Genomic DNA, 11,225 nt, shown 5'->3' on the forward strand with positions numbered 1-11,225 from the left:
CTTTTAAAAATCCCATAGAAATTAATGGAGAGTGGTGGAATTTCACCCTAGAGGACTGTGGTGATCTTTTACTTCCTTTTTTGATAAATATACTGTACCCCCAAATAGGAAAATAGCAGGTCCCAAGCATTCCACATAATGCATCCTATTAATGAACTAGGATTTTGGCTAAACAAAGACTTTGTAACCCTAGAGTTAGCTACATACAAGAATTACATAAGGATTACATAGACAGAATTGCAAACACTCAGCCAAACAGAAGTGCAGAGCTGAAAGCATAGTACTGGAAATATTACTTCTGTAAAAGTTCTTATAACCAATAAAATACAATGTTTTCTGCAAATACAGGACTAGTAACTTGAAAAAGCTTAAATCAATATAGATTTTTTGGGGGTTAATAACAGTAGTAGTCGAATGCATAGTTGCTATGGGTAATAGAAAATATGTGCAATTTTCAATATTTGGTGCGGTGTTACGGTAAATTTCGACAGTTAAATTGCACCAAATTAAATGGACTGACTCAGATGGGGGTGTTTTGCTGTTGCTATGGGTAACATAATTTGGCACACGAGTAGGAGAAATTAGTGTGACTTGCAATATTTGGCGGTGTTACAGTAAATTTCGACAGTGAAGTTGCACCAAACTAAGTGGACTAACTCAGGTGGTGGTCAACTTCATAGCACTAGTGGTGGCATGCACAGGAATGTGTTTTGCTGTTGCTATAGGTGACAGAAGTTAGCACATAAAGAGGAGAAATATATGCAATTTGCAATATTTTGTGCAGTGTTACAGTAAATTTCAACAGTGAAATTGCACCAAACTAAGTGGACTGACTCAAGTGGGGTCAACTTCATGGCACTAGTGGTGGAATGCACGAGAAATGTGTTTTGCTGTTGCTATGGGTACCAGAAATTGTGAAATATGTGGAATTTGGCTTATTTTTTGGCGCAGTGCTGTGGTAAATTTCAACAGTGAAATTGCACTGAACTAAGTGGACTGGCTTACTTGGGGGTCAACTTGATGGCACTAGTGGTGGAATGCACAGGAAAAGGATAATCTAATAGTATGACTGTGTGTATTAAAATAAATGGTCTGATAGCTTGACTGCTTTTCTGAAACAGTCTTACAGCTTTACTCCAGTAATATCCAGATGGATGGAAAACCATTGGAGAGCAAGCAAGCATTAAAAATGTTATTGGTGGTGCAAAATAAGTGCAGTGATTGGCTGTTTGCTTGTCACTATATGGACTGGCAGCCTAAAGGAGGCTCTGTTTGACAGTACATCTGGATTTTATGCAACCAATACTTGCTTCTGAGCCAGGAATTAAAAAATAAGCACCTGCTTTTGAGGTCACTGAGAACAACATCCAAGGGGGTGATCAGACAACTGATTTGTGTGCAGCCATGCAGCATGCATCTAAATCAATTGCTAATTATACATGCAGGATGTAGATTCAATATGTAGCTAGTAATAAAGTAGTGAGGTGGCAACCCTAGCTCCCAGGCAGGCCCGGACTGACAATCTGTGGCTTCTGGCAAATGCCAGAGGGGCTGCTGTAAGGTCCCATAGAAAGTCAGTGGTGGCTGTTTGGGCCTCTGTGTGGATTGAGTGGGCCTCTGTGTACCTGAAATGCCAGGGCCTATTTCAATTCTCAGACCAGGCCTGCTACCGGGAATGTATATGTTGGATCTTATGTGCAACAACTTCAAGTGGCACTGCCTTACTCTCCCAGTATCCCATAGTAACAGGGCTGTCTCCCACTGTCAGTAGGGCTTCCACCTTTTCTGGAAAAAAATACTGGCCTTCCTATATTTTAATCTTTCTGTCCTTTTAATAACATTAGCACAAGCATAATTTTTACTGGCTAGGCTGGTAAAATACCAGTCAGGTGGTGAACCTAGCTGTCTGTTATGTTCCCCAGAAATCTAACTAAGCTGTTTCAAATTCATAGAGTCGGAACTAGGGGTAGGCAGAGTAGGCACGTGCCTAGGGCGCAAAGCTGGGGGGGAGGCGCCAGGTACGTACCTCCTCTGTCACCTACCCCTAGTCCAGTTCCCTTCTCTGCCTGACTTTCTGTGCTTTTCCTACCTTTTTTGAGGTTCTGCACGTGAGCGCCAATTGGCGAATGCGCACGCTAAGCCGCTGCCGCGATTGGCCAGCTTGCATAGGGCGCCTGCCCAGCGTGACCCGGCTCTGTGATGTGCAGAAAGGTAGTGGTGCAGACAGGGAACAGAGGCGAGGTCAGGGCGTGACAGGCGCGTCCAAGATGTTACCATATTATCTTCCTGCTTCAGATACAGGTTGAAATCTTTGTATATACTAAAGATGCTTTTCTGTTTGTTAAATCTGGGCAAAGGGGTGGCTAATGGTCATAGGGGTAGGGCAAATCTAGTATATGCGTGAATATACAAGAATCAATTTTTTAAGACTCAGTTTGGTAGTTTGCAGTAGAAAGATGTATTTACCCATTTTTGTTTCGGCAGAATGTATAGTTTCAGAAACTATATAGTTTTGGGGGGTCAACGTATTTTTATGTGTTGTAACCCACAAAATCCAGTATCCAGTAAATGTGTTGATTTTTCAGTAGCTGATGTCATCTCTAGGCCAATTTATATACACTAACTTCTCTGAATGCCAGACACTTAGGTAATCCTATTTACAATGGGCATCAAACTGTTCAGTGGACCCCTGGCATTCATATTTAGGGTGTTTTTTCTTAGTACTATGTATTTGGGAGATAAGGTGCTAGAAAGTGGAAACTTTGAGGTGATATTAAGGTATTTTATCAAAACTGCCAATTTTGGGAATTGCCAGATACTTTGGTAATCCTATGCACAAATGGCATAAAACTGTTTAGTGGACCTCTGCATTCATATTTAGGATGTTTTCTCTTGGCACCTAAAGCTATGTGGAAGATAAAATGTATGGTGGATTTTCAATAAGGCTTGGGGAGGCTACGCCTCCTCAAACCTGCCTGACAATAAAGTAAGAAGGATAATGGTCACTGTCGAAAGTGTCCCCACTCCTTTTCTAAATTTTGCTTCACCGAGTGTGATTTTCTTTAAAGCAGAACTAAAGCTTAACTAAAGAAGTAGGCTAGAAAGTAGGCTAGAAATTTTGTACATTATGTTCTGGGCTTCTGTACCATTCCAAGACAACCACCGCCCTTTAGCAGTGAAGATCTGTGTCTCCAAAGATGCCCCAGTAGCTCCCCATCTTCTTTTCTGCTGATTCAATGCACATGCTCTGTGCTGCTGTCACTTACTGAGCTTAGGAACCCACTCACAATATACAGTACACATAGAATAGAAATGTCATAATATAAGGCTGATTAGTATTTAAAACAGATAATTACTACATGGCAGCACAGAAACCAGTGAAACTACCATCAGAATTTAATAATCAGCCCTGTAGCATCCGCTTATACATACCTCCCAACTGTCCCGTTTTCAGCGGGACAGTTCTGCTTTTGATAGCTCAACCTGCAGTCCCAAATTTGTACTGAAATGTACTGAACAGCCAGAAGAAGATACAAAGTTTCTAACTTAATTGGCTTTTGAGAGCCAAGAACAGCCACCAGATGCAGCTAAAATACTTTTGTAACAATTTTGAGATAAGCAAATAAGTAATTGTAGTCATTTAGATAAACAGATCTCTTGGGAGAACTTAGACTCAATGCTTAAAGGATAATTCACCTTCATTAACAAAACTGTATTTGAATAAAACCACAGAAATATGTTCAAATTTTCATAACCTGCCAAATTATAGAAAATTAATAGTGCGTGGTCAAAAACATTTTGCCGTGATACACGCAGACATTTTTTTGTCCCTTTTTTATTTCCAAAATGTTAGGAGGTATGATTTATATTGCAGACCAATCTCATTTTCTTCTTGATAATTTGTGACGACTAATCTCAGTTTCTCAACAGCTGCTTAGAGCCCAATGTGAGTGTCGCAGACACTTTCCAAGATGCTGACCCCCTGTGACAAGTTTGAAGTCCTGGATCATTGCTGCTATTGACAAGCTGAAACTTTAGGCTGGTGCAATAAGTTCAGTATATACAATATGGCATTTTTAGCCATATTCATTTTTAGGGTTTAGTTCTTTAATAGCTGAGCTTTTTTAAAGATAATTAAAATTACCACATAAAGACTAAAACAAAAACGGTGGTACCGTGTTCGCCAGTAGCAAAAATAACAAATAAAAAAACAAATACAAAAGTAGCATACCTCCCAACATTTTGGAATTTTGAAATTTTTTCGCACATAGAACAGCATTTTTTTTGACCACACCCCCTAATTACCATGTTCATTTTGCAAAATTTGGCAGGTTATGAAAGTTGGAAAATATTTCTCCTGATCTAAACTGTTTTTTAGTCTCAAAATTGTTACAAAGTATCTTATTTGCACCTGTTCTGGGCTCTCTGCTAAAAGCCAATTAAGTGAGAAACGTTGTTTCTTTTTTTGATTGTTCAGTGCAGAGAAAATAGGGACTTTCCAGTACAAATTAGGGACTGCAGGCTGAGCTGTCAAAAGAGGGACTGTCCCTCTAAAAACGGGACAGTTGGGAGGTATTGTAGAAGTGATACCTACAAAAAATACCTACATTAAGACTGAAACTATTAAACCAGTTTAATCTTATATCATGTGCTATTATAAGTTATATTATAAGTTATAGTATGTGTTTTAACAGTAACGATCTGTGATGGCAAAAAACAAATTGGATAAACGGGTTACATCGAATTATCACTTTAGCCAAGGAATTCTCACAACGAATCTAGCAAAGACCAGGAGAGGCAAATATGACGTCACAGTATCGTCGCGATCCAGCCCGGCATTTGGTACCGGAAATGAGTTCCCCCTTCCCGCTTCTAACCTCGCGAGATTACCCGAGATCTCTCTCTTTTCTCTGCCACCGCCGACATGGTAGGTTGTATGGCATGTGGTGTGTGAAAACGCGCTATTAATTTGTCCTCTAAAGGAGGCTCCCTCCCGATACACAGCGCTGTGACATGGGGCAGGTGCTCTCCTAGGCACAGATTTTAGCTGTTAGCGGAGAGCACGTGCTTAACTAGAGGTAGATTACTTTATCTCGATGAGCCAGTGCGGCCTATGAGTCTGATAAGCGGATATAATGCGGTACTTTAATATGAAATCTGTTTTGTAGAAAATGGCATTGTTTTGAAAACAAGCACTGTAAATTTATATTATTGTTCTAGTTCTTCAGCTAATACAGCAATATATTTGAGCTTGTTCTTCCCAAGTATGGAGGCTTTAGATCATTGTTTATGTACTTTAATATAACATTTTATAAAAGTCCTCTGGGTTATTTTCTAACATATACAGTGTTTTTGTCAACGTCATGTGCTGTTAAGATGGCCATAGACGCAATGATCCGGTCGTACGAATTGAGGATTCGTACGATTTTCGGACCTTGTGTGGAGAGTCCCGACATTTTTCGTCCCACGGAGATCAGTTGTTTGGTCGAAAGGACAGGTTAAAAGATTACTGTCGGCTGCCAATAATATCTCTGCGTGTATTGCCGATTGTACAATTTTCAGACGGAGACTGTCACTAATTTGGTCAGACATAACTTTTGTACGATTGCTGTCAGGGGCAGAACATAAGCTGATCTGTTCTTTTACTACTTTATTTATGGTTAGTGGCAGGTCGGGAGATGGGGAAGTCCGATGATTCAATCGGAGGCAGCTAAATGAGTGGCTGCATCTAGAGACTAAGTCATTGGTGTAGCATTCCACCAGTAAGTATCCCCAGTGCAGTTGAGTAGCTTGTGACACAGTCAGCAGTAAAGCGACTACATAAAAGTGCATAAGGCTTCAAAATATCGAGACTAGAGTCACATCTTTGCATTTCTAATTGCCTTGGTGTGCTAGAGTACTCGGAGATAAACTACTGGTCTTTATTCACTGGTTGGATGTCATTGTTGCTCAACCAGCCACCTGTTCAGTGACAAGTTTGATGAAGCGAAATGGCACACGGGTTTTATATTGGCATCTGGTTGCTTCCCATTAACATCAGTGCGAAGTGCAATGAATTGTTTTCATTTGTGTTGAAGCTGCATGAAGTAGATAATTGCCTATTATAATCTCTGCTGGTGTAGGATCACTGTTAACCCCTAGCAGTTGTCTTAAACCCAGTGAGATGGCCCATCCGTTCTCCATACACTTTCTAAAACTCTCCTGCTTTTAATGAATTGCCTTTACTCTGGTAAATTTACTCTTTGATTGTAAATGTTTATGTAATTAATCATACTTAAGTATCTGGATCTAATTTTTTTTATATTTTTAATAGCCATCCAAACTGAGAAAGACCAGGAAGCTACGTGGGCACGTCAGTCACGGCCATGGCCGAATTGGTAAGTAAATACTGAAGATGTCTACTACATCATTGTTCTGGATTTTCTACAGCTACAGTAGAAAGCCTGAAACAATACAGTATACATTTTATATTAACTATGGCAGAGAAAATACGGCAGCTTTTACCATAGTTACTAAATGTGGCTTATGCTTCTGTACTCTCCAAATTTTACAGACTAATGCCTTTTACATCCTGCAACCTCCAACTAATTGAGAGTTCTTCAGAGTCACACCTGGTGATTTCTTTCACTGGAGATTACATATAATCTTAAAGGGGTTGTTCACCTTAAAACTAACTTTTAGTATGATGTAAAGTGATATTTGTAGACATTTTGCAATTGGTTTTTGTTATTTGTGGTTTTTGAGTTATAGATTTTTATTCAGCAGCTCTCCAGTTTGCAGTTTCTGCAGTCTAGTTGCCAGGATCGAAATTATCCTAGCTACCATGCATTGATTTGACACACTAGAATATGAATAGGAGAGGACCTGAACAGAAAGATGAGTAATAAAAAGTTGCAATAACAATACATTTGTACCCTTAATGTAGCATTTGTTTGCAGTGACCCCCATTTGAAAGCTGGAAAGAGTCAGAGGAAGAAGGTGAATAATGTATAAACTATAAAAAATAAATACTTAAGACCAATTGAAAAGTTGCTTATCATTGTCCATTCTACAACATACTAAAAGTTAACCTTAAGGTGAACTACCCCTTTAAGGATGCGTGAACATGTTAAAAGACGCATTATCCAAAGATCAGACATAGATGGAGTTATGTCTATTTTGCTTAACTTATGCTAGGCACACAGTGAGTAGAATCACATCACTCCCGCTTCGACTGGCCTCCCTTAAGAGCAATTGCACATGAGGTTTAGTCGTCTGTGATAAATATCCACTTCTGCAGGTGATCTCCTTCAAAAGCTTCCCCACCAGCGATCATGTAGACATTGTTTTATTTGAGGAAACGTAAATAGTTGGAGATAACCTTCCTGTAATTCGGAGGAATTATAGATAACTGGTTTCCATACTTATACCACATTTGTGTGCCAATTTAAATCAAGCACCTCTGGGGGGGGAGTTGTCCTTTCCCAGGGCCTCTAGTTGGCATGTGTTTAGACTGGAACTGTCTGGAATTCACACTTCTGTTGCTATCTTACCCATTCCTGAGACTAGAGTCACATCCTAACATTCCTAATTGTTTTGGTGTGCTAGAGTTCTCGGAGAGAAATTACTGATCTTTATTCACTGGTTGCTTCTTTATGTAGCTCAATCAGTCACCGGTTCAGTGACATGTATTTTCATTCCTTATAAAAAAAGTGGTTATATATAAATTGGTACAGACCCTGCCTAAAATACTTGTTCTGCTCTTGCAATTTATTACATATTTCTCCGACATGGATCAGCAACATATTACGTTTAGATGTGTAATGGGAGTGTTTTTATTTTCAGGCAAACACAGGAAGCACCCTGGTGGTCGTGGTAATGCTGGTGGTATGCATCACCACAGAATCAACTTTGATAAATAGTAAGTGTTCACTAATTTGTGTGTAGTAGTTCACTGGTGTTACTGTGCAAATAGCCATGGAGTAGCCTGCTGTAAAGATGCTGTAAATCATTGGACTACAATTTTTGGCTTTTCAATCAAACTAAATGTGCGGTCAGTCAACCTTGTGGTTATTCTCTTCTGCAGAAAAGCCCTTCTATACTAAAATGCACTATTAATATATTTAACTTATAATTTTATTTATATAAGCAAGTACTATAGTATGTACTTACTGTTATAACTACCCAGGCAGTGGATGTATGCTCTGCAAAGAACTTGCATTAAAAGGGATACTGGCATGGGTAAAATAATCTGTCCTGAAATTCCAGGAACTACTTGCTTCAGATGTAGTGTGCGTGTGCTTTTTTCCCTCTTACATAGGCGATTGCTGGCAGCCACCCAACTTCTGCTGCATCTGAAGTGAGTGAGGCCTGGCAGTGTGGCCATTTGTGCTACAGAAAATGCTTTTGAAAGAGTGTCAGTCACTTGATGTTTGGGTGCGATGAATGGCTGATTATTAATCATATTTAATCCTATCATTATCTCTTTGCCCCCCCTTCCTCAAGTCACTGGTTACTGCCTGGTAACCAATCAGTGGAAACCAAGAGAGCTGCAAAGCATGAAGTAGTTTTCTGGCTGTTATGTTAGACTTGTAGTCACTCAGCCATTATACATTATATTTTTGGCTAACTATATTGATTTTTTTTATTTTGCACAGCCTATCTATTTACCCAGTGTTTATTTTTACACTGAACAATTCCTTAAAACCATTGTATGGCTCCGTACCAGTATTGCCAAAAACTGCATTGGCTGCTGCTAGTGACCTTTCCACACTGTTTACTAGGCACATAAATGTTAACCAAACCTAACAATTGGCTAGTAACTTGAGCTGTTAAATAGATCAAGCTAGAAGAAGCAATGAGTAAATATCTGTGGTATCTCAGCTTGCTGCAAAGGTTTTTTTTGCCATCTGCTGTAGATTAGGGTGCTGGACATGGTGGAAAATGCAGCTTGCATGCTAATCGCTACCAATACTATTTTACTGAAACCGTTCAGCAATTTTAATAGCACGTTCTCTCATCCTATATATAGATAGCCAAAGGATCCAGCTTCCAAAACAGAGTTAGTGTACTAAGCTTTGTAAAGATTTTGTGTACACCAATAAAATGAACTGTTTTACTTTTACAGCCACCCTGGATATTTTGGAAAAGTTGGTATGAGACATTACCATCTGAAAAAAAATCAGTCTTTCTGTCCTACTATCAACTTGGATAAACTGTGGACACTTGTCAGTGAGCAGACAAGGCTGAACCATGCAAAGAACCTTGAAGGCCCAGCACCAATCATCGATGCTGTTCATGCTGTAAGAAATATTTTATACATGGGCCAACCCATTATGCTCTCTGATAGGCCAAATGTTCGTAGAGCGCACAAGGGACTGCACTGTATAGCAGCTTTTTTCATTCTGATTGTATTCATGACTACTCATCTTAGTATAATGTCATGATATTTGAATTATGTAGCTTTTTCTAAAATCTTTATGTAGATTCTATGGTCTAATTTACCCTAGCAACAAGGCAGTAACTTCAGTGAGACTGGACTTTGAATATTAGGGGGGCTGAATGGAAAGATAAGTAGAAAAAAATACTTTTTTTTTTTAAAGCAAATAATACAGAAATGAAAAATTTAAGACCAATTAAAGCTTCTAAGAATAGGCTGGTCAGTTTACTAAAAGTTACAGGAACTATCGCTAAATTAAACATTTTTAATAGCTTTGTCTCATGAAAATGAGTAACTTAAAAAAATGTTATCACACAAAGCTGTCATATTGTTGAATGAAGAGACAGATTGCTTAGAAGTTCATAGTGAATAATAACTTATTTCAATGAGATACAGCTTTAATAGTGTTTTCATTTTAGCAGTAGTTAACATATTAAGTGGGGATTCCTTCAAATGTGTCCATCACTGTGCATCATAAGTAGCGGAAACTGTTTCTCTGCTTCCTGTCCTAATTTGAGAGGATAATGAATGACATGTAACCAGCATCATCAGCACACAGTATGAAATAAAACCACTTTCTCATGCTCTTCTGGATATAGCACTTTAATCTAAGGAAGCTAATTCCCCCACAAGTTTTATGCAAGGCTAATTTCTCTTGTGGTGTCACTGACAAATGTTGCTGGAACACCTTGGGCAGATTTTTCTCTGCCTACATGAATGACACATTTGACATTGGCTTACGTTACCCTAGCTTTACTGTGTGGTCTGATGGATGCTACTTCTCCCACTATCATTGTCTTGATCTACTGTGAATTCAGGCTTTATTTGAATTTCTTTATGGTTGCTTTGTTTGACCTGATCAAATCTAATAAGTTTTTTTTTCTTTCAGGGTTATTACAAGGTATTGGGAAAAGGCAAGCTCCCTAAGCAGCCAGTGATTGTGAAAGCAAAATTCTTCAGCAGGAAAGCAGAGGAGAAAATTAAGAGTGTTGGTGGTGCTTGTGTGCTAGTTGCATAAACCTCCCAACAAAAATTAAACCTTTTGTTCTTTACAACTATTGTTGTCTGCATCTTCCTTTAATACAATTTGGTTGTTTATTTAAATATAATATGTTTGCAAGGATATAAGACACATTCTTCACGTTACATGAATAAAACGGAGAAAAGGCTCAGTTTAAGATTGACGGGTGACATATTACTTTGCTCAAAGGTAAAATATTTGTCATGGAATTGTTCCCATTCAGTTAAATGTGTAGTGCTGAAGGTTCACTGGAGCCCATGGGGCTTTCAGTTCTGTTAAAAGGAAAGGGACTGGGCAAGTGCCTGAAATTAGATAGCTGTGTACAGTGATGCTAAAGCACTATAATCTGCTTTTGCTATATAAATGAGAAACTAAAATGTGGAGAGCTTGGAAAATGTTTTGTTAAGAAGTGCTGTAAGAACACATCCGTTACCATCAGGGCATGCTTAGTTTATATAAAACATGAACTCTGCCATGGTGTTTTTGTTTAAAAGCATGACTTGCACCCAGGGAACCTTTACCTGTATATATGTGTGCTTTTATACATTTTTCTATGGGTTGTTTTAACATACAGTGTAGCTGGTATGTGGTTTGCTTCGGTTGATTATAGTGACCAGGCAGCTGCTTGGAAGTCTGAAAGAAAGTTAAATAGATAACATAAAAAATTTGACTTGGGTGAGAAATATTTATTGTGATGTTTGTGACCCAGGATAGAGGCAAAATAGAATAGATTGCTTGTGAGCCAGTTGAAATCAATTTTCTCAAAAACCCTCCTGCCTCCCTTCT

General features: G+C 38.8%; 1 protein-coding gene and 2 non-coding genes across 3 annotated transcripts; all 3 read left to right on the forward strand.

Annotated features, from left to right (window-relative positions):
- The first annotated feature begins 4,901 nt into the window (after positions 1-4,901).
- On the forward strand, positions 4,902-10,473 carry rpl27a.L (ribosomal protein L27a L homeolog). The gene is made up of 5 exons (NM_001086720.2): positions 4,902-4,927; positions 6,314-6,377; positions 7,825-7,900; positions 9,107-9,281; positions 10,308-10,473. Exons 1-5 carry the CDS (start codon positions 4,925-4,927, stop codon positions 10,434-10,436), a joined length of 447 nt encoding a protein of 148 aa, NP_001080189.1. The 5' UTR covers positions 4,902-4,924; the 3' UTR covers positions 10,437-10,473.
- LOC121395865 lies at positions 5,846-5,977 on the forward strand. The gene has a single exon (XR_005962744.1). It is a non-coding gene; the product is annotated as a small nucleolar RNA SNORA3/SNORA45 family (small nucleolar RNA).
- On the forward strand, positions 7,538-7,669 carry LOC121395864. The gene has a single exon (XR_005962743.1). It is a non-coding gene; the product is annotated as a small nucleolar RNA SNORA3/SNORA45 family (small nucleolar RNA).
- Positions 10,474-11,225: the final 752 nt, after the last annotated feature.

This window comes from Xenopus laevis, chromosome 7L, assembly GCF_017654675.1.
Source record: "Xenopus laevis strain J_2021 chromosome 7L, Xenopus_laevis_v10.1, whole genome shotgun sequence".
NCBI classification, from domain to species: domain Eukaryota; kingdom Metazoa; phylum Chordata; class Amphibia; order Anura; family Pipidae; genus Xenopus; species Xenopus laevis.

Excerpts from the sequence above, each read along its gene's own strand:
- rpl27a.L (NM_001086720.2), top strand. Across the intron at positions 6,378-7,824 it reads TCACGGCCATGGCCGAATTG|GCAAACACAGGAAGCACCCT; the intron begins GTAAGTAAATAC and ends TTTTATTTTCAG. Across the intron at positions 7,901-9,106 it reads AGAATCAACTTTGATAAATA|CCACCCTGGATATTTTGGAA; the intron begins GTAAGTGTTCAC and ends TTACTTTTACAG.